Source organism: Elephas maximus, chromosome 1, assembly GCF_024166365.1.
Source record: "Elephas maximus indicus isolate mEleMax1 chromosome 1, mEleMax1 primary haplotype, whole genome shotgun sequence".
Lineage (NCBI taxonomy): Eukaryota > Metazoa > Chordata > Mammalia > Proboscidea > Elephantidae > Elephas > Elephas maximus.
Window position 1 is genome coordinate 97,819,384 of NC_064819.1, and position 24,137 is coordinate 97,843,520.

Genomic DNA, 24,137 nt, shown 5'->3' on the forward strand with positions numbered 1-24,137 from the left:
GCCTATTGAACTGGCCCTAAAAAAAAAAAAATCAATCTTATTTAGTCTCTTTAGAGTTAGGGGACAGGGGAGGTCACCAATATCTTCCTCAAAGGGAGCCGTCTTCTCCCTTGAGGAACGGGGTGAAATTGTTTTGTGGAAAAGGACTGTGTGCGCTCCTGCCCTGACACAAATCATCCTGTCCCTCAGTTGTACGTGGACATCTGCCGCTCACTGGACTCATGTTTGTCACGTGCCTCTTACAGCCACGACTCTGTGCCACACACATAATGTAATATGCTTATTCTTCCATCCTCCACCAGAAGTCTGTTTCTATCCATTTAGATTTTTTAAATTTTTACTTAGTATTAATTGTTTTCTTACTTTTGGAATGCCCCGATGGTTCCTACTATTTCCCCCCCCCCCTCCTGAGTTTGGAGGAGTCTGACAAACAAGTGTGTCTTTGGAACGCATCTCGTAAATAGTTACAGCATTAACATTGTCCTGAGAATTACGAATTTCTGTTCTAAAAACATTTGATCTTCGATTACATAAGACCGCTCATTTTTAGGCTGTTTTGAAGGTAGCTTTTATGGAGTGTAAGGGAGCCAATTAAAGAATATCTTTCTTTAGTTGTTTTGGAAACAAGTGGAAAGGGCATGAAACACACACCTACGCAGAGTCAGACAGATGGAAATAGAAATATCACCTTTGTTACCGATAAAGGCGATTGATAATTGAGGCCTTGGTCTGCAGCCACATGGGCTTCCTAATGCCTAACGTGTTGATAGACTAACTCCCCAATCACTGGCAGAGATGGCATAGGAGCCCCTCCCTACAGGGACAGACCCTTTACCTCATGGTGTGGAGCAGATCAGAATACATGCCTCCTGCGGACGGGGAAATGGAAGTCTCTCCGGTAGCTTTAGTGGAGTGATGTCATACTGTCTCCATTTTTGGAGATGTTAACTGTATATGATATATACTTAAATGATGTTGCTACTTGATCACACACTCAATTTGATCTTACACATTTCGTTCAGTTTGTAGAATTTGCTTGCAGTAGACCTGGTCGATTCAGTGGACTTCTAGGTTGCAGTATGTACTGGATAAACATTTTTATCATGAATTAGTCCAGTTTGTTTTAGCAATTTTATGATGTGTGCTGTGGTGGAGTGTTGAGCTGTCTTCTGCTTCTGCTGTTTGATTTCAAGAAATCAGAACAGAAAGTAGCATTTGGGAGTATGCTAGGGCCAGTTAATGTTTTTCACGTACTCACATGGTATTTGTTCATGGTTTCCCCAGTCTGCATAGAAGAAATATCTGCAAAGTAGGTGATGGTGCAAAAGTCAGCTACAGTAGACTTGAAGAGTAAGGCGCATTTTCTGTTCCTGTGGCCGTTACACATCTTGCTCACCTAAGAAACACAACTGCTTTTCCCAGCCCTTTTGGGCAGTGGCTGAGGCCCCTTGACCAGGCTTTGGAGGAAACGCTGTGGTGTAAGCTTAATGAATTGCAGTCATCTTGGTCCTGTTTAGATGGCCACTAACACCCTCATTTCCAGAGTTGGCTGCGAGGGGACTATTCTTGTCTTTTGGGCCAAGAATAGTTGCAAGATAAGCAGCTACGTGGATTTAAGGACAGAGTGTATTTTGCACTGTCTGATGAGTACTTTGTGTCTCTAAAGTTGATATTCCACATAGTGAACTCTGGAAAATAACTGCCTGTAAATTCGGAGGATAATGAAGCTGAGCCCTCTGAGTTGACCCATGTAGTTCACTGACCTGAGGACTGATCCAAGAAGCCTGGAATGTGCTGTTTCTCATTGTTTCTCTTGAAAAATGCATTTTGTCAGTGCCCAGGGTATTCAGAGGAGTATACTTGATATGACCTTTGTCCTTGAGGATAAAGAGCTCTGGGAGTCTGCATGTCACACCCATGTCAAGGATGAAATTTGCAGGAAAAACAAGAATGAGAGGTGATTTAATTTACATCTGTGTATGTAATTGAAAAATTTTTTTCTGACCGTTAATAAGACAGCCTTTTGTATACGTTGGATATAAAATTAAATGAACCAAGATTAGGAATACTATTGATTCTAACTTTTCTAAAATGAAAATGTTATATTAAAATTATTAAGGTAATATAGTCTGGTCATGAAAAAGCCAAACAATATGAAAATATATAAGGTAGAAAATGAAAGTGTTTCTTTCTCCCTTCACGCCCCCCTTCAGCAGTTTTATACATATTTTTCAGTTTTTTCTATGCTCATACAAATATATTTCATTTTATTTTAAATATATGCATACAAACATATCCTGCAGTTTTGTTTTTTCGCTTAATAGATTATTGACATTAGTTTTTCTTTTTTAAAATCATGAATGAGTATTCAACCAAATGTTTTATATCTAATATGAAGAGCATGTTTTTCTTCTTTAACTCATTAATGGGTACATTAGATTCTCTGGTGTTCACCTGTCTTGATGACATTCCTGGGATAACTTTAGTCAGTTATGAAAGTTGACAGTTGCTCATTCTTTAAAGGCGTTTATTTCAGAGATGTCACAAAGTAGCAGAGTGTGTGACCTAGGCCGGGAAACCTCAGAGGACACAGACTGACTTCTGCCGGGAATGTGACTGACCACGCACAGCATGGAGCCAGAAAGAGTGAGAGGAAATTGGTTTGAGACCCGGCACTTCCAGGAGCTGGCTTGGGGGCTTGTTCTCAGTGTGGTTGTTGTGGTTGTTAGAGGTGACGCTGTCATGCTTTATAGGTTAATAATATCATTAGCCTATAAAGTGTTAGATTGTGATTAACATAATCAAATCGACGGCACTGGGTGTTTACTGGGTTTAGTTGTAACCTTGAGGAATTTGTGTACTGAGGGGTTTAAAGTGCTTTGTGTGCGTTGCATTTTGGCATTATGTTTCATTTTCTTTCGTAGTCCTTTGGGACTAGTTTAGCAGTCAGGGGGAGTTTCTCAGACCATCACCCAATTAAAATATTACAGTGTCTTCCGAGTGTTAGGCCACACGTTGGCCATCTCTCATTTCTTTGAGGAACTAGATTCCAAGTAAAAATTTACCAGCTCTCCCTAGAACAGCTGGTGAACTTGGCAGTACCTGACAGAGCAATGGTGATTTGCTATAAACAGCCATCACAAGTGACCAGAGCTCGAATACTCTCTTGGGCTTAGGTTTGAGGTTGCTAGCATGAAAGAGATGTGATCTACTAGAGAGGAGCTAAGACAAGAATTTAAACATTTATCAGATTTCATGCTCCCAATCTAAATTGTGTGTGAGTTGGTGGATGATCTCTATAGTTTCTTCTAGCTCCGTGATATTTTGATTTTGTGTAACAGCATCCAATTTTCTTAGACTGATGCTTCAGTTGAGAACTGAAGCCTGCAGGCCAAGAGTCCAAAGTTAGGACCATAGCTTGTATTTAAATTATGCCACCCTTGTTGACTTGTTCCTGATGCTGATTTTTTTTTCTTCCTGTGTTTCAGATTGTACATTGTTACTTCTGGTATTAGTGTTCACTTTAGGGAGTGTGGGGTTTTTTAATTCATATTACAGTTTAAAACCATAAGTCTTGGCTTTGAGTTAGCCTCTTAATTTTAGCTGGTAACTGCTATACACGTATGTGTACAAATACCATAAGTATTCAGAGCTAATATAGAAATATTGTTAGAGCTTTTTAGAGTCCATTGATTTTCTCAGGCTTTCACTATTAACAGAATGGTTATATGAACTAACAGTTATTTAAATCTACCAGAACATTGATTGAGCCGGGGGTGAATGGGAAAGAGTAGTATGGACTTCTAGGGGTCAGGTAGAACGAATTTGCATGTTGGTTCCCCCAGTTCCTAGCTGTGTGTCCTCGGGCAAGTGCCTTTACCTCTCTGAGCATGTTACAATTTGTAAGATGCAAATTCTTATTTTACTGGTCGGTGTGGAAATTAGAGGTAATATGTGTTAAGTACCTACTACGGTAAGCATCCGGAGCCCTGGTGGCACATTCGGCTGCTAGCCAAAAGGTTGGCAGTTCGAATCCACCAACCGCTCCTTGGAAACACCAGGTGGCAGTTCTGCTCTGTCCTGTAGGGCCGTTGTGAATTGGAATCCACTTGACGGGAACGGTGTGATACCTATCCATAGAAGATTCTCCATTGCAGCGATTGTGCTTTTAGACTCATTAAAGATTTTGTGGATTTCTTTGTAACCCAGGCCATCAGCAGGTGATAGCGCTTTCCTCCTGTTCTTTGATATATGAAGTTGTATTTCTTCCCCTATAAAGTTTTGATTGTCGAAAATGACCTTCTCTTGACTTGTAAATTTAAAATCTAAAGGAGCAAAAAGCTGTTTGTGGGAAAGCCCTCCAGTTTGGGTCTGTTTTTCCTTTATAGTATGGAAACTGGTGGTGTAGGAGCAACGGCTGCTAACCAAAAGGTCGCAGTTTGAATCCACCAGGCGCTGCTTGGAATCCGCCAGTTCTACTCTGTCCTCTACGGTTGCTATGAGTTGGAATCCACTCGACGGCACTGGGTTTGGTTTTTTTCCTGGGGAATCCTCCTGGTCGAGTCTCTTACTCCTCAGTCGATAGACACTACGTGTAGCGTGGCCTTGCTTTTTAGTCAGGTTTTTGCCAAGGTTCTTAGTCATCCAAAGTGAGGGCTCATTTCTGGACAGACTCCTTGGATAGGCCACTGGGTACCTTTTGAGAAAGCAAGAAAAGGAATTTGGCAAATAGAGCAGATTTGGAAGGCTGATTAAATACAGATCTCAGTAGAGTTCCTGAGACAGGCTTTGGGATTAAACTAAATTTAAACATATTACAAATAGAGACCAAAAAAGTGAGGAAAAACCTGGATTTAGTTAAACCCAAAGTTTTCTTTTTTTTAATGTTCCAAAGTAACATGCTTTGTTCAGCTACTTTCAGTAATGAAATTTGCAACTAAGTGGCTACATTGCTTACTAAATAAATAACTTTTTTATTTTTATGTTAGTTTAAACAGAAGAGCTTAAGGCAGCAAAATTAGATCTGTATACCCTGTAGGGTCGCTATGAGTCGGAATTGACTCAACGGCATTGGGTTTGGGTTTTTGGGGTTATACCCTGTAAATATATATTTTCAAAAATAATTACCATGTTTCCTTCAAGAAGTGAATGCAATTTCTAGAAATAAGGTAGGAAATAATCCGTTTGAGATGTCACCTCAGCTACATAGAAATAAGGTAGAGAGGAAGTTACTAGTGAAAAGACCCTGAGAAGGAACCGGTTCCTCAAACCTGGTGTCCTTTGGTTCGGAGTAAATGATGCACTTGAATAAGAAGTCTTTCCATGAGACAGACACCAGACAGGCCAGAGGTGGTGGTAGTTGTTAGATGCCACTGAGTTGATTGATACTCTACTCATAACGACTCCATGGGACAGAGAACTGCCCCATAGGGTTTTCTAGGCTGTAGTCTTTACAGAAGCTGGTCTCCGAGTTTTTTCCCATGGTGCTGCTGGGTGGATTTGAACCATCAGATTTTCAGTTAGCAGCCGAGCACTTAATTGTTACACACCAATCCCCCCAGAGTGCCCTAGCTTACTTTGCAACCCCGTAGACTTAACCTCACCCCATTCCTTTCACCTGACCTCACGGTACCAAGCCACTCCTCACACCCAAATTCACAGACTTACCAGGTAGAGAAATGATTCTGAATCTGTGTGATCAAATGGTCAAGGCTCTCAGTAGGTCACTTCATGCAGAGGACTGGTAAGGGGAGCAGGGCAGAGGTGATAAAAGGAGAGCACTGAGGAGGAGTATCATATGAGTAAGTAAAGAAGATATATCCTAGTGTGTGGTGTGGTGTGGTGCAAAAGAGTACTGGCTTGAGCCAGAGACACGTGGCCTGGATTCCAGTCCTGGCTCTGCCATTTAGAAGCTGTCCCTTCTCCTCATTGTATCATCTCCATTTCCCCATCTGTAAAGTAAGGGTTTTGGACAATACGGTATTAGGCACTGGGGATAGAGAGGTGAATAAGTTAAGGCCCCTGCCCTCAAGCTCGCTATCTGATGAAGGAAGCAGGTTTATTGTAAACAAATAATAAAAACATAGTATTGTAAATGTCTTAAATAGAGGTCTATAAGGAAGTTTTTTATAAGGAAGAGCTGTGAACCTAGCTAACTCAGCTGGAAAGTGGGGTGACATTGGGTGAGACTTTGAAGGGTACTTGAGATTTCACAAAGATTAAGATGGGGTGAAGCAGAGAGAATAGCAAGTACAGACACAGATAGATGAAGTAGCATACCTGGTACCCAGGGTGGTACTGAGTGTGGAGGGTGGTAGGGCCAGGCAGGTAGCTAGGTCTAGGTTGGGAAGGTCCTGGTTGCCAGTGAGGCTAAGGAGTTTTTCCTAGAGGCAAGAGAGAGCGCTCAAAAGCTCCTAAGTAGGAGAGAAAAAGCTGGTTTTAGGAAGTTAATAGCGACAACATTATAGTGTTTTTTGTTTTGTTTTTGTTGGTAGAGGGAGAGACTTGAGGCAGCCAAGATCATTTTGAAGTTATTTCAGGAGTAAGGATGTGGCTTGAGAAATGGAGAAAGAGGGGCAAATTTGTGAGCTGTTTTAGGAGGTAGAATATCTAGGATTTAGTAACCCCTATTTGACCCATTCACATCCCCTAACCTCACCTATCACTTAAGCTAGTGGTACATAATCATTATTCACAATTCCTACAGCATCTTCTAAAATTCACTAGCCTTTGAAATCACTGACCCATTTGGTTTCATCCCTTGGGAACCTGTACTGAAGTCACTCAGGCAAGCCTGTTCTTAGCCTCTGTAATTGAAGGCTGCACTCAGAAGCAAAGGGGAGTAATAGATTTTTATCCAACGAAGGCTGGAAAAATCAAAGACCACAGGAGGCTTTTTAAAAAGGAGGCCAAACTCAGAAATAAATTTTCTCCAGAGCCCCTTCTTGTAAGAACTCTCTCCAGAATTTCATAACCGGAAGCCTGTCTTTCCCTGGAGTAGATCTGGCTTCACTTAAAAAAAAAAAAAAAACTGTGTGTTTGAGTGTTTTATTGCAGAAGTAATACATGCTCCACCCCTGTAACTAATCAGTCTTAACAGTCTGGTATATAGCCTTCCATATGTTAGTACAGGCTTAGAAAAATACACCATTTTTACAGAAATGAGATCATACTCTACATACTGTTATACAGGTGTGTTTTGCACTTCATATATCTTTAGATGTTTTTTCATGTCAACACATATACACTGGTCTCATTCTTTAGAACACTTGGCCTCACTTTAGATATTGATGGTAAACCCTTATATCTTAAATTATTTCTAGTTTACAATTTTTTAACATACATTATGGCATTTCAAAAAACAAACCTTAGAGGATGGGGATATGGTAGGTGACATCTCCAGCTTATATAGAGGTTAGATAATTTATGGAGCCTTGGTGGTACAGTGGTTAAGAGCTCAGTTGCTAACCAAAAGGTCAGCAGTTGGAATCCATCAGCGGCTCCTTGGAAACCCTATGGGGCAGTTCCACTCTGTCTGTTAGGGTCACTAGGAGTTGGGATCAACTCCATGGCAGTGGGTAGATAATTTACTAGCGTTTTTACAGCTAATATGTGTCAAGTCCAAGATTCACACATGTGGGTCAATTGCGTGTGTGGCGGGGGGGCGGGATTAGATCTTTGACACTCAGTTTACGTATCAGCCACATTCAGAATATCATTTTTTTCCTGTGGTGCTTTGAGACACTTAGAAACTGTGTGAAAGACCTAGAATCTGACAATAAATTTAATTTGAGGCATATATCCCTTTTGTCTTTCCTTTTAAATTCTATGTTGAAATTTCTTGTCATTTTAATTTCCTGTGAACAAGATCGTCATCTTAAATATCTTAAGATTAAATGAATTCATTCAACTTGTATCTTTCATTATAATGTTGATGATTTCAGTAGTTACCTTAAGTAACATAAAGTTTGTTGGCTAATTGGATTCCTGAGAAACGTTAATGGAAGGCTTTCAGTTAACTACCTCTACTCATTTCCCTCTGGGACCCATTTCCTACCTAGAACATCGTGCCTCTTTTCCTCAGTTCTGTTTATTGGTTTCCTATGACCCTGGAGAGAAAGAAAAGGAGCAAGACAGGATGAATGAGGAGTGGGGAATGTAAAGCAAGGCGGAAATGAAAGGATATACACTGCACGGAATTCATTGTATTCTGGAATGAGAACAACAGTGACGGGGGGAAGTGGTTTTTCAAGAAGCATATATAGCACCGTGGTTAAGATTTTGAAGTTAAACCCAGTGTGAACCCTTCCAGCTGTGTCCTGGGAAGGTTATTCACCCCATACTTGTCAGTTTCTTAGGATTCCCTTATAGGGTTCTTGTAAGAAGTAAATAGTAGATTATTTAAGTCACGTAAAGTAAAAAAAAATTTTTATTATTTTTTTAAAGTATACTTACCTCATAGTAAGTGTTTAATAAATGTTAACTGTTGTTTCTAGGCTTTTTAAACACAACATCCCAAGGAAGGAGTCTCAACGTCTGAATGCAGTATGGTGACCATGTGGTTTAGAGTCCAGATTAGGACCCTGAATACTTATTCTGGGACACCAGCTATAAACCTGGATGGTTTCCCTAATGTGGAGGCATCTGTGCCTGCAAATGCATAGCCAGTGAAGGCGTCTTTCCTTCCGTTCAGTTAAGCCTCTGGACTTTGATAAGCAAGGGAGCAGTTTATTCTTAAAAACCCATCTCACTCACTCACACAGCCAATAAGTCACGGAAGAGACATTGCCTTTCCTTTATAGGCAGCATGTTACCTTAGAGTGTTGATGAGCCTGCACAGATACGTAGTAAAGTCTGTGTAGTAGTATTTACCCAAGAAATAACTTGTAAATAGCTTCTGTAATGTAAAAAAATAATTTGCCACATCTTTCTCTAAATAGCTAATAAGACCTCTCATACCTTTGAACGTAGATTTTTCCTATTTGTTGCGCTCTCAGCTCAAGCCGGGGGTAATGCTTGTTTGGGATTTGGAATATAGTCGTAAACAAAACATTTTGGATCTGCCCATAAGTTGCTTGTGGTTAGTGAGAGAGGAAAATCCAATAATGACAAATAAAGACCTCTAAACTGAAAAGGAGTCCTTTCTGCACCATTCCTATCAGGAGGCCATTTATGCACACCCGAGTTCCTCTCCAGGAAAGCAGCCATTTCCAACTCTTAGCTCTTCTTGAGGGGTTTCCTCCATATTTCTGAATATTATGCTTATGTTGCTGTTTCTTGGTTTTTTAATTTTAGACATCCTCTATTAATCTCTGTTTTGGAAGAGGAAGGTTTAACTTTCTTACACTGAGTCTACTGCCCCTTATATCATAATTTTTTTACTATATCGACATTTAATATTTATGCTATGGCTGTTAGTATTAGTCACCTGCTGAGCCAGTTAGTATACTATGTTCCTATTTTCTTTCTTGTACAATTCATTAATCGCCCCTCTGGTTGGTTTTCTATGTCCCAGTCACCCTTACTTTCCAAACCACAGTCATAATTTTTAAATCCTTAAATGTTTTTTTCCTCATCCAAGGCAGACATATCAGTTGATTTTGTCAGTTTTGTTTTCTCCTGCAGACACCCCCAGGAGCCCTGCAGCCTCCAGCAATGGCCTGGTGTGGTTTTTCTTGAGTGAGGCCTGCTGTAGGGCTGATCCTCTTTGCTGTCCGTCTTCATCCTGCTTCCTGGATGCCTGTCTTCCTCTTTCTTAGTTTACTCATTTGTTTGGTGGAGCACATTCTTCAGTCACTTCCTGATACAAAGGGGTGTGGGAGGAGAAATTTGAGAGCCTGTTACTGAACAGTTTGATCAAAGATTCCTTAGAAGAATATTGATCAAAGCGGGAGGGGATGCAGAATCAAATTTCAAATTCTCATGACCTGTAGACTTTCTGGAACCATGGAGGCTGGATGAACCCCTGAAACTATTGCCCTGAGATAATCTTTAAACCTTAAACCAAAAATATCTCCTGAAGTCATCTTAAAACTGAACAGTAGTTTCGCTTAACTAGTAAGAAAGTTCTGCCTTGAGAGTTACGCTTTTTTAAGAACTATGTATATGGGAATCAAATTGACAATAGCAACTCAGAAGATTAGATAGGAACCTTAGGGGCAGTGAGTTTTTATGTTAGTGAGAGCAGAACAACTCAGAAAAGAGGGTAAGAACGGTTGCACAACTTGAAGAATGTAATCAATGGCACCAAATTGTACACGTAAAAAAACTGTGTATATTCTCAACAACAGTAGTAACAAGTAAAAATAAAGTATATGTCCTCCCCCAAAACTGCTGCTCTGAGATAATCTTAAAATCTTAAACCAAAAATATTCCCTGAAGTCTTCTTAAAATCAAACAGCACTTTAGCTTAACTAGTAAAGAATGTCTACCTTGAGCATTGTGCTCTTTTAAGATCTATCTGTTGGGATCAAATTGACAACAATAACTTGAAAAATTAGATAGGAACTTTAGAGGACAGTGAGTTTATGTTAATGGGAAAGGAACAACACAGAAAAGGAGGGTAAGAATGGTTGCACAACTCAAAGAATGTGATCAGTGTCATTGACTTATACATGTAGAAACTGTTGAATTGGTGTATGTGTGATAGGGAGGAAGACGTAGACTGTAAATAGCCATTTTCTTGGGATGCCAGAAAGGAAGAAACTTGGATGGAGGGGGATGATATTACTATCCTGTCTGAAGCTAAAATTCCAAGCAGGGAAATTACTATTCTCCATTTTCATTCTGGCTTTGTTTAATATAGTATTCCCCAGTTCCTAAAATTTCCAGATGGGCTTTTGGAGGAGATGCTAGTTATAGGGACCCACCCCCCCAAAAAAAAGCCTTAGTAGTTGGAAATATTGTAGTGCTATGTTGGAAATTCCCTATCTTTCCTCCTTGTCTTTTCTAATTGTTTTGAGGGAGTTTTAGTGCTGATATGGGATGTCCAGGCTTAATCACCTCTAAACCAGAGGCATGGCAGCAAAAATTCGAAAATGACAGAAGGCTTGCTGAATCCTGCCCTTTTGTTAAAATCAAGGGCAGCTTAAATCTTAGTTTCAAGGTTACTTTGGGATCTGGATTGCCATGGCTGAAGAGAGAGCAGAATTCTAATGGAGCACTAAATTAGGAGCTGACAGACCTGAGCTCCTACCTGCTTTAACCTATCTTGGAATTTCCTTTTTCTCAGCTCCTTTTGGTTCATTCCAGTCAGCATGCTGTTGAACTACGTACAGCCGTGTATTACTGCATATCCACTTTATGTGTGTCTTGTCATTCCAGTTAGGGCATAAAGTCTTTGGCCAAATGCCAAGAGCTCCATAAATGAAAGTTTTGGATCTACCACTGATACGGCTTGTGATCTGGGGCAAATAATTTGTTTTGGGCAAATCTTTTATAGGGCGATTGGAAAATAAGTATGAAACTATACTTCCTGTATTTTCCAGATCTATTTCACTTTCCTTTATTTTGATCCACCGTCAGGCACAGGTATATAATTTTTAGTTTTGAAAATGAGGTCATCATACAAGTGTGGCAGAGAGACATAATTGCTCTTAGCTCTTTGTTTGGAAGGCGCTGGCACTTTAGGAATCCAAGCTGAATGGAGGATGGGGACACCAGGATATACCTTAGGGTCCTGACCTTTTCATCAACCCTCGTTGGCAGTGAACAGATAATCTATATATCAAACACTCACATACCACTTTTCTTAGTTAAAATTTATCCTAAAGTGCTTCTTACCCATATACAACCATTGTTAATATTTCAGTGTATTTTTTGTCTTCATCCCCCTATGCATAGGTTCTTTATCCCCTTTCTTTTTAAAAAATTATCATTACAAAAGTACTACAGGAATATATTCTCACTGTAAATGCTTTAAACTGTGGTAGAATACAGAGCAAAACATGAAAGTCTGTCTATACCATTCTGCAGTGCCCCCAGCACACATTTCTTCTCCCAGAAATAACCACAGTCAACACGTGGTAAGTGCACTTTATGTGCCATCCTGCACATTTACTGGTGTGTGTGTGTGTGTGTGTGTGGATACATGCACATATACACTTATTAAAAGGGGGCTCATATTCTGTGCATTATATTATGACTTCTTTTTTCGCTTGATAACTGTATGTCTCTTGGGGAAATCCTTCCAGGTGAGGACATACAGGTCAAACTTGATTGCTTTTCTTTTCTCTGCTGTTACTGTTGTTTTTACTGGCTGTGTAACATTTCATTTTATTGTACTGCCCTTCTGTTGATGGACATTTAACCTTTTAGTTTTTTACTCTAGACAGTAAAGCAGTTCTTTACAAACATGTGTCTTTTGTGCAGATGTATGAGTGTTTCTGTTGGATAATTGCCTGGAAGTGGAATTGCTGGCTTAAAGTGGATGCCTATTGTCAGTTTTGATCGCTGTTGCCAAATTGTCTTCCCAAAGGAATTCCAATTTAAACTCATACCAATGACATTTAAGTCTTCTTGTTACCCTGATCTTCACAAACGCTTGATAATGCCATTATTTTCATTTTGTCAGTCGGCTCGATGGAAAGTGGTATCTACCTAAACCAAACCAAATCTGTTGCAGCCTAGTAGATTCCGACTCATAGCGACCCTATAGGACAGAGTAGAACTGCCCCATAGAGTTTCTAAGGACTGGCTGGTGGATTGGAACTGCTAACCTTCTGGTTAGCAGCCTGAGCTTTTAACCACTGCACCACCAGGGCTCTAGTATCTATCTAATTGTTGTAATTTGTGGTTTTCTAGATTATATCTCTGTAGATATGATTTTGTCTGATTTCTGTCTTTTAGGAATTCCTTAACATTACCAGTGACTTGATAACATCTTATTTTCTTGAGCTGAATCTATCTATCTGTCTGTCTGTCTATCGGTGTAGGGAGGGCTATCTTTTCTGTCACTTCGTAGATCTTCAGGCAGGAAATAGAGTAAATAATGGCAGCTTCCAGCATAAAGGCTCTGGGCCCAGATTGTTTTACTGGTGATTCTTTATGTATTTTTTTTGTTTTGTTATATATTTTTTTTCTTTTAATAATTTTTATTGAGCTTTAAGTGAACATTTACAAGTCAGTCTGTCACATATAAGCTTATATACACTTTACTCCATACTCCCACTTACTCTCCCCCTAATGAGTCAGCCCTTCCAGTCCATCCTTTCGTGACAATTTTGTCAGTTTCTAACCCTCTCTACCCTCCTATCTCCCCTCCAGACAGGAGATGCCAACATAGTCTCAAGTGTCCACCTGATACAAGTAGCTCACTCTTCATCAGCATCTCTCTCCAACCCATTGTCCAGTCTAATCCATGTCTGATGAGTTGTCTTCAGGAATGGTTCCTGTCCTGGGCCAACAGAAGGTTTGGGGACCATGACCACCGGGATTCCTCTAGTCTCAGTCAGACCATTAAGTCTGGTCTTTTTATGAGAATTTGGGGTCTGCATCCCACTGATCTCCTGCTCCCTCAGGGGTTCTCTGTTGTGCTCCCTGTCAGGTCAGTCATCGGTTGTGGCCGGGCACCATGTAGTTCTTCTGGTCTCAGGATGATGTAAGACTCTGGTTCATGTGGCCCTTTCTGTCTCTTAGGCTCATAGTTATCGTGTGACCTTGGTGTTCTTGTTCTTCATTCTCCTTTGATCCAGGTGGGTTGAGACCCATTGATGCATCTAGATGGCCGCTTGTTAGCATTTAAGACCCCAGACGCCACATTTCAAAGTGGGATGCAGAATGTTTTCATAATAGAATTATTTTGCCAATTGACTTAGAAGTTCCCTTAAGCCATAGTCCCCAAACCCCTGCCCTTGCTCCGCTGACCTTTGAAGCATTCAGTTTATCCAGGAAACTTCTTTGCTTTTGGTCCGGTCCATTTGAGCTGACCTTCCGTGTTTTGAGTATTGTCCTTGCCTTCACCTAAAATAGTTCTTATCTACTAACTAATGAGTAAATAGCCCTCTCCCACCCTCCCTCCCTCCCCTCCCTCGTAACCACAAAAGTATGTGTTCTTCTTACTTTATACTGTGTCTCAAGATCTTATAATAGTGGTCTTATACAGTATTTGTCCTTTTGCCTCTGACTAATTTCACTCAGCATAATGCCTTCCAGGTTCCTCCATGTTATGAAAGGTTTCACAGATTCGCCACTGTTCTTTATCGACGCGTAGTATTCCGTTGATGGACACCTTGGTTGCTTCCAGCTTTTTGCTATTGTAAACAGAGCTGCAATAAACATGGGTGTGCATATATCTGTTCGTGTGAAGGCTCTTATTTCTCTAGGGTATATTCCGAGGAGTGGGATTTCTGGGTTGTATGGTAGTTCTATTTCTAACTTTTTAAGAAAATGCCAGATTTCCAAAGTGGTTGTACCATTTGACATTCCCACCAGCAGTGTATAAGAGTTCCAGTCTCTCCACAGCCTCTCCAACATTTATTATTTTGTGTTTTTTGGATTTATGCCAGCCTTGTTGGAGTGAGATGGAATCTCATCGTAGTTTTAATTTGCATTTCTCTAATGGCTAATGATCGAGAGCATATTCTCATATATCTGTTAGCTGCCTGAATATCTTCTTTAGTGAAGTGTGTGTTCATATCCTTTGCCTACTTCTTGACTGGGTTGTTTGTCTTTTTGTGGTTGAGTTTTAACAGAATCATATAGATTTTAGAGATCAGGCGCTGGTCTGAGATGTCATAACTGAAAATTCTTTCCCAATCTGTAGGTGGTCTTTTTACTCTTGGTGAAGTCTTTAGATGAGCATAGGTGTTTGATTTTTAGGAGCTCCCAGTTATCTGGTTTCTCTTTGGCGTTTATGGTAATATTTGTATTCTGTTTATGCCTTGAATTAGGGCTCCTAACATTGTCCCTATTTTTTCTCCCATGATCTTTATCGTTTTAGTCTTTATGTTTAGGTCTCTGATCCACTTGGAGTTAGTTTTTGTGCATGGTGTGAGGTATGGGTCCTGTTTCATTTTTTTGCAAATGGATGTCCAGTTATGCCAGCACCATTTGTTAAAAAGACTATCTTCTCCCCAATTAACTGACATTTTTTAGTGCAAGTTTACATAGCAAATTAAGTTTCCATTTAACAATTTCTATACACGTTGTTCAGTGACTGGTTACATTTTTCACAATGTGTCAGCATCCTCATTTCCATTCTGGCTGTTCTTTTATATTAATCTAGCTTCCTTGCTTCCCACCCCGACACACACCCGCACACACATTCTCATCTTTGCTTTATGGTAGATATTGACTGTTTGGTCTCATAGAGATGATTATTTAAAGGAGCACAGGACTCACAGGTGATATTTGTTTATTTTATGAGCTAATGTATTATTTGGCTGAAAGGTGACCTCCGGGGGTGAATTTAGTTCCAAGTTTAAAGGGTATCTTAGGGCAGTAGTCTTAGGGGATCCTCTAGTCTCTACCAGTCCAGTAAATCTTGCCTTTTTTAGGAATTTGAGGTTTGTTCTGCATGTTTCTCCTGTTCTATCCAGGACTACCTGTTGTGTCCCTGGTCAGAATGGTTGTTGGTGGTAGCTGGTTCTCTAGCTGGTTGGTGGTAGCTAGCTCTTCTGGTCTTGGGATAGACGAGGCCGTGGTTTGTGTGAGCTGTTAGTTCTGTAGCCTGGTTTCTTCTCTGAGTCTTTGGTCTCCTTTCTCTTTTGCTCCAGAAGAATACAGACCAAGAGTTTTGCCTTAGGTGGCCGTTGTCTTAGTTATCTAGTGCTGCTATACCAGAAATACGACAGGTGGATGGCTTTAGCAAAGAGAAATTTATTCTCTTGCAGTCCAGGAGGCTAGAAGTCCAAATTCAGGGTGCCAGCTCCAGGGGAAGGCTTTTTCTCTCTGTCAGTTCTGGGGGAAGGTCCTTGTCATCAGTCTTCCCCTGGTCTAAGTGCAGGGATCCCAGGTCCAAAGGACATGTTCTTCTCCTGGCCCTACTTTTTTGGTGATATGAGGTCCCCTGTCTCTGCTTGATTCTCTCTTTTATATCTCAAAAGAGATTGATGTAAACACAACCTAATCTTGTAGATTGAGTCCTGCCTCTTTAGCGCAAATGCCTCTAATCCTGCCTCATTAACATCATAGAGGCAGGATTTACAACACCTTGGAAAATCACATCAGATGACAAAATAGTAGACAGTCACACAATACTGGTAATCGTGTCCTAGTCCAGTTGACACACATTTTGGGGGGACACGACTCAGTCCATAACAGCCACTCACAAGCTTTTAAGACCCCAGACTCTACTTACCAAACTAGGATGTAGAACAGTATCTTTATGAACTATGCTATGCAAATTGACCGAGTTGTCCCCTGAGACTACGGTCCTAAGCCTTTAAACCCAGTAAACCAAACTCTCGGAGTTTTTAGTTATATCTAGGAAATATCCGTAATTGTGCCTCCATGTACTTTGTTATATATATGACTATATATTCAGCACACACAATCATATATGTACAGATACACCTATACATGCACTCCCACATACTCACATATGCCTTCTTATACACATATATGCATACATATCTACTTATGTAACTACACACATTTTCTTGGGTTCTTATTACTGTTGCAAAATTGTATATGTTATAGCATTTGCCAAAACTGGTCCCTTATTCTTATATACCTTATTGTCATCATTTACCTTGGTCAAGTTGTGTAGACTTCACCCACATTGGATATAGTCTTTCCCATCCGCATATAACAAGTGTCTACTATCTAGAAAACGATTCCCCTTCTCTCCCTTTCCCATCCCTGGTAACCATCATAGAATGTAGCTTTCTGTGTGTATACCTGTTCTTGTCTTTTTGTAAAAGTGAGACCATTCAATATTTGTCCTTTAGTGATTGACTTATTTCACTCAGCATAATGTCCTCCAGATTCATCCATGTTATGTTTCGAGAACTCACCATTATTATAGCGGAATAGTATTCCGTTGTATGTATGTACCACAATTTGTATATTCATTCTTCCGTTGATGGGCACTTAGGTTGTTCCCATCGTTTTTCTATTGTGAATAATGCTGCAATGAACATAGGTGTGCATATGTCTGTTTGTATCACTGCTATTAGATCTCTAGGGTATATGCCTAGGAGTGGGCTTGCTGTATATAAGGTATTTCTATTTCTAGCTTTTTAAAGAAGCCCCATACCGTTCTCCATAGTGGTTGTACCAGTGATTCCTGAATATAGAAATGCATAGAAAACTGCCCGGCTCATCTGTGACCCATAGCCAAACACAGATTCCATTCAGTAACAGCACAAAAAGTGAAAACCTATTTAGACCAGCCTCATTGTCAATATTAAGAAATCTACTGGTAAAATATTAATTGGTTAAATGTAAAAAACTGCAATTATCCCCACAGATGCAGAAAATGGATTTAAAGTAAACAATTATTTTTAATAACATTTTAAAAAGGAAAAAAAAAAGTACTTATTTTACATGATAGAGTGTTTACCTCAAACTAACTTGAAAAACACTAGAGGCATTCTTATTAAAAAGCAGTGACAAAACAGGGCTGTCCTCTGCTATTTAGTATTATTTTAGAAGTCCTGGCCAATGCAGAAAGGTGTGAAACAGAAATAAAAATTAAGGCTTTGAGGGTTAAGTAAGGTTGCATGGAAACTCTATGGGACAGTTCTATTCTGTAGGGTTGTTACGAGTTGGAATTAACTCGACAGCAACAGGTTTGTTTGTTTGTTCATTTTTTACTATGACCAAAATGGATGTCAGAAGAGACTCTGCAACTTGCTCTTGAACATGGAGTAGCTAAAGTGAGTGGAAGGAATGATGAAGCAAAAGAGCTGAACAGAAGGTTTCACAGGGCAGCATGAGAAGACAAAGTATTATAATGAAACATGCAAAGATCTGGAGTTAGAAAACCAAAAAGGACGAACATGCTCAGCATTTCTCAACCTGAAAGAACTGAAGGAAAAATTCAAGCCTCGAGTTGTAATAGTGAAGGATTCTGTGGGCAAAATATTGAATGACTCAGGAAGCATAAAAAGAAGATGGAAGGAATACACAGAGTCATTGTACCAAAATGAATTGGTCGACATGCAACCGTTTCAGGAGGTAGCATATAATCAAGAGCCAATGTTTTGGAGAAAGATGTCCAGGCTGCACTGAAGGCATTGGTGAAAAATAAGGCTCCAGGAATTGGCAGAATACTGACAAGTTTCAACAAATGAATGGAACACTGAAAGCGCTCACTATACCAAGAAATTTGGAAGACAGCTACCTGGCCCAACAACTGAAAGAGATCCATATTTGTGCCCATTCCAAAGAAAGGTGATCCAACAGAATGGGGAAATTATCAAAGAATGTCATTAATGTCACATGCAAGTAAAATTTTGCTGAAGATCATTCAAAAGCAGCTGCACCAGTGTGTTGACAGGAAACTGCCAGGAAATCAAGCCAGATTCAGAAGAGGACATGGAACAAAGGATATCATTGCTGATATCAGATGAATCTAGGCTGAAAGTGGGGAATAACCAGAAAGACGTTTATCTGAGTTTTAAATTGACTCTGTAAAGGCATTCAATTGTGTGGATCATAATAGATTATGGATAGCATTGCAAAGAATGGGAATTTTAGAACACTTAATTGTGCTCATGAGAAACCTGTACCAAGAGGCAGTCATTCAAAGAGAACAAGGGATACTATGTGGTTTAAAATCAGGAAAGGTGTGTATCGGGGTTCTATCCTCTCACCATACTTATTCAACACGTATGCTGAGCAAATAATCTGAGAAGCTGGACTATATGAAGAAGAACAGGGACTCATTAACAACCTGTGATATGCAGATGACACAACCTTGGTTGCTGAAAGCAAAGAGTACTTGAGCACTTACTGATGAAGATCAAAGACTATAGCATTCATTATGGATTACACCTCAAAATAAAGAAAACAAAAATCCTCACAACTGGACCAATAAGCAACATCATGATAAATGGAGAAAAGATTGAAGTTGTCAAGGATTTCATTTTACTTGGATCCACAATCAACAGCCATGGAAGCAGCAGTCAAGAAATGAGACAACGTATGGCATTGGGCAAATCTGGTGCAAAAGACCTCCTTAAACTGTTAAAAAACAAAGATGTCACTTTGAGCACTATGATGCTCCTGACCCAAGCCATGGTATTTCAGTTACATCATATGCATGCAATGAATAAGGAAGACAGAATTTGAATTATGGCATTGGCAAAGAATATTGAATATACCATGGACCCCCAGAAGAACAAACAAATCTGTCTTGGAAGAAGTACAGTCAGAATGCTAATTAGAAGCAAGGATGGCGGGACTTGGTCTCACTTACTTTGGACATGTTGTCAGGAGGGACCAGTCCCTGGAGAAGGCCATCATGCTTGTTAAAGTAGAGGGTGAGCAAAAAAGAGGAAGACCCTCAACCAGGTGTATTGACACAGTGGCTACAACAGTGGGCTCAAACATAGCTACAATTGTGAAGATGGCACAGGACCGGGCAGTGTTTCATTCTGTTGTACATAGGGTCACTATGAGTTGGAACCGACTTAATGGCATCTAACAACAGCAACAACTATGGTATACCTTATTTAGATCACTCACATTGTAGATTCTCTTGTTTTTCTTTCTGTTACCCATAAGATGTATTCGCAAAGGAAAGACAAAATTGTCTCTTGCTTCTTAACAGATGTACCCTGGTGTTTTTGTTAATGTGGGTTCTTTGATCTTGGTTCTTGGTGGCTGTGTTGAGGTCTCTCTCTGGTCTTCAGTCCCCAGCCTAGGAGTGGATATTCACTGCTCTGGTGCCCAGTACCTGTGGCTGGCTGAGTGGTTTGGTTCCGAGATATTTTTGATGTCCTTTCAATGAGCTATTTTTGTAATCCTGGAGTAGTCAGAGGCGTGAGTCCCAGACTGAGTGAATAATGAAGTTACAGACGAGAAGAAGGGTACAGAAGAACAAGCTCTTAAATGATGGCACTGTTGTCTTGGCATTTGACTCCTTGTTCAGGAAACCATGGTGTGCCCTCAGTGCTAAGCATTTCTGTAGCAAATAGCTGCAGTCTTTTATCAGGAGTCATTTGGAAATAAACACAACACAGGAATTTTTCCTAAGCACCTAACTGTCTCTAAATTTGGTTTGTGAGTTCAGTCTGTGAAATCTCTCTCTTTTTTTTCTTCCCTATAGCATCTGGAGAGGGCCAAATGTGAACTGTGTTGACAGCACTGGGTATACACCTCTGCACCATGCCGCTTTGAATGGCCACAAGTAAGTATTAATGTGCTGCATTCCTGCACCACCCTTCAGAACCCAGGCCTTCGCATTGTCCTTTTTGTTTCCTATGAGAAATTCACTAAGCAGTGGTACTGAGAAACAGAGAAAAACGAACTAAATTTAATTCATCCAGAATTCCCTAGTCTCTCTTGAGTGCCCCCAATACCCTCCAAACAACCTTTAACCAAAGGTTGAGTTTCCTCTTCTCTTCTGCTCACCCTTTTTCACCTCTGGAGTGTTCCAGTGCCACATAATGATCCAAATATGAAGATCATATTTGAGACAGCCAAATCATAAAGAGGCTGGACAACCTATTGGGTGACTAGTCCCTTGATAAACTGAAAATGGATTGCATGGTCATGACAAACTTGCCTTCTGTTAAAGTAGTTATTTCTTTGCTCTTCTTGCCTGCCATTCTTTCCTAATGAGATTAGCCCTGTAGATGGTAACAGTCATTTTTGAGTGAAACAAAAAAGCACACGTAAATAATATGGCCCATTTAATTCTCTTAAGTATAGAGAAGTTATTAGGAATTGGGTAGAATTCGTGTGGAAAGTTTTTGGGAGAAGGTGAGCTTTGGGGGGGAATTTGAAAGAACAAGACATAGACTTAAATGGTTTGGCAGCCCCAAGAGGGCACTGATCTTCAAAGTGAGGGAGAATTTAATGGCTCAGAGAGGGGCAGGCATGGTTGTGAATGGAGCACAATGAGTAGGTTTGCCAGGATGTAGAAGAATGAAAACCAGACTGTAACAGAACAGAGGGTATTAGACTTTTCATGAGAAGGGTTTATCAGAAATCATTTTAGATTTTTCTGAGCAAGGAACAAGACCCTCAACACTTTATGGTATTTTATATCACTTGTATATGATTTTTGGAGCCCTGGTGATGCAGTGGTTAAGGCCTATCTTAACCGCTATCTAGATATCTAGATTCTTCTAGAATTTGCTTCTGAATACCTGGGAATTCTGGATCAATTGGACCAGCATAGTTAGTATTTGGAAGACTGCAAATCCTGACTGATTATTTAGTGGTGATTATAGGGAAAACCTATATATATATATATATATATATAGGTAAAAACCCTGGTGGCATAGTGGTTAAGTGCTACAGCTGCTAACCAAAAGGTCGGCAGTTTGAATCCATCAGACACCCCTTGGAAACCCTATGGGGCAGTTCTACTGTGTCCTGTGGGGTCATTATGAGTCAGAATTGACTTGACAGCAGTGGGTTTGATTTATGGTTTTTTTTTTAGATACATGGGAGCCCTGGTAGCACAATGGTTAAGAGCTATGGCCGCTAACCAAAAGGTCAGCAGTTTGAATCTACCAGCTGCTCCTTGGAAACCCTATGGGGCAGTTCTGCTCTGTCCTATAGGGTCTCTATGAGTCAGAATCAACTTGATGGCAATGGGTTTGTGTACTATTGGCCCAGCCTAATTGACTCGTTTCCTTCAACATTAAACTTTTCTAAAATATGTTAAATCTGATTATTATGTCTTATCTATAGCCATCTCAGAAAAAGCTAAGAAGAAACCTCTAAAGACCCCTGCTCCCTTAAAATAGTGAGGTATCCTGAATTCAAATGAAACTTGAACTTAAAAGACTGTAGCTCATTAGCCAAGTTCATCTCCAGATGCTGTTTTTATTTACGATGACGTTTTTCTTTGACCTCATGTGCCTGGGGATAATTATGCACTTGTATCTGCTTAATTAGTGGTGTCACCAAAAAGAAAGCCAAGTCCCTCTTTCTGGAGATATCAAATGATACCATATGTGTCTGGCTTATGTTTGCAACAACTTTAATTCTATTGAGCCCATCCTTTCAGCTCCCACATCACTAGATGCTCTGAATAATGAGGTGAATAATGATGTTTGTCTCACATAACTACTTTTATGTAAATTCTATTCCTGAATGTGGTTTAAACATCACAAACAAGGAGACATTGCAAGGTTTAAACAAGGGGATCAGATGTTTTCAAAACAGTGGAAAATAGGTGGATTATCAAGAAAGCCTAGATAAATGAGGCAGGTGATGAGTCAGTGTAGTGTGGTTCAAGATGGTGCAGCTGCCCTGCAAGTAGTTCGTGAAATTAAAAAACAAGCCTGGGCAGTGAACTGAGGTAGAGATAGGTGAGCCAAATGAAATAGTATCTATGAAAGGGCTTTGTGCTATGCAAACCCAAGAAACTGTTAGCCGGAAAGACTTGTGAGTTCTGCAAGCTCATGATTGATTTTGCCTTCTAGGGATGTGGTCGAGGTTCTTCTGAGGAACGATGCGCTGACCAACGTGGCTGACTGTAAAGGCTGTTATCCTCTGCACTTGGCAGCCTGGAAAGGAGATGCCCAGATAGTGCGATTGCTCATCCATCAAGGGCCTTCCCACACCAAAGTCAATGAACAGGTCGGGAGGGAGGGAGGCTTTCCTCCATTCGGCTACGGCTAGACCTTGGCAGCCCCTTTACCATCGGGTCCTATAGCTCAAATCTGGAACCAGCTGTTCCCCCACCCCAAATGTGACTCTGCTCCACCTAGCGCTGACTCACTCCTATTAGTGATAACAGAGAAGCTTTATACTGTGACTGTGTATTTTATGTGTATTTGAATCGTACAGATATGGAGTAATGCTATAATAAACATATAAACACTTCATGTGCAAAATTTGAAATAATGCAAAATTGCATAGAGTTGATTTCAAACTGATGGGCTTTAATGAATTATAAATTGTGCTTATGCCATCAACATGGCCATGCAACTTCAGCTGGTAATCAGAAGTGCTCACTCGTGTTTCTCAGCACTGTATGAACCATACCGTTGTTTTGCTTTTTACGCACACCAGAACTTGCAGAAGTGGAAGTACTTGTGCTAGTTCTGAAAAATGAACTCACAATTCAAAAACGTAAATGCAAGTAAGAGTGAAGATCACCTCCATGGTGTTCTCTGATGTTAATTTAGGCACAAATTTGTGTTGAAAGAGCAAAGATAATTATGAGAAAATGAAAAAGGCAGTGTTAGAGCAAAACTGCCTTACAAAGGTCATCGGTTTAAGTACTCTGAGAATGAATATATCTCCTCTTTACATTTATTCCTTTGGGAAAATTATTCTTGAATTACGCAAGTTTTAGACAAGCCTCTCATAAAATACAACTTCTTGTAGTTTGGATCGGAGGTTGTGTGCCCGTTTGAGAGGAGACAGAGTTTCCTTTATGCCAAACCGTTCTCTGTTTTCCCCTCTGATCTGAAATGAAGCAGGTACTTCTCTCAGCTGTTTGAATGAAGACAATGCTGCTCTTTCTTAATTATCTTAAGACTGTTTTCCTAATGACTTTGCTGAGAGGAGATTGTTAAATTACCTGTAGGATTAGATCACGGTTATTCCTCAGAAAGTAGGAGATCAGTCCAGCGAGTCCATCTGTCAGCGAGACCCATGCAAGTTCTCAGTGAGCTGTTAAGAGCATGACTTCCATTCTGAGAAGGGCAGCTTCGCTCTGAGGCCCAGGAAGATTAAATTATGCTCCCACGTCTCTTGATTTGGAGACTGTGTGTAGCTATTACTCAGCCTCCCTTTCCCCTTTTGGGTTGTATTTTTTGGGTAGGTGAGCAACAGACATTTAAGATCATCGTTTGCTTATAATGTCTGGGAACAAACATTTTCTCTTTAGAACTGCCTCTTTACAATATAAATGTGATTTTACTCCTCCTAGCTAAAGTGGTAATTTCTCTTATCTGGAGGAAATTTGCTTTTAATGAATATTCGTCAATGCTGAAAAACCTGGTCACCCATTAAAGTCCTTCTCACTTACGAAATTTCCAGCAACCATTTCTAATCCTGCCTTT

General features: G+C 40.2%; 1 protein-coding gene across 7 annotated transcripts in view; it reads left to right on the forward strand.

Moving 5' to 3' along the window:
- The window catches only part of ANKS1A (ankyrin repeat and sterile alpha motif domain containing 1A), a 201,045-nt gene that overhangs the window by 53,880 nt on the left and 123,028 nt on the right, over positions 1–24,137 (forward strand). For all 7 annotated transcript variants that reach the window (XM_049889300.1, XM_049889257.1, XM_049889383.1 and 4 more), the window contains exons 2-3: positions 20,216–20,296; positions 22,548–22,704. In XM_049889300.1, coding sequence (XP_049745257.1) covers positions 20,216–20,296; positions 22,548–22,704 — 238 coding nt within the window. The remainder of the gene's footprint in view (positions 1–20,215; positions 20,297–22,547; positions 22,705–24,137) is intronic.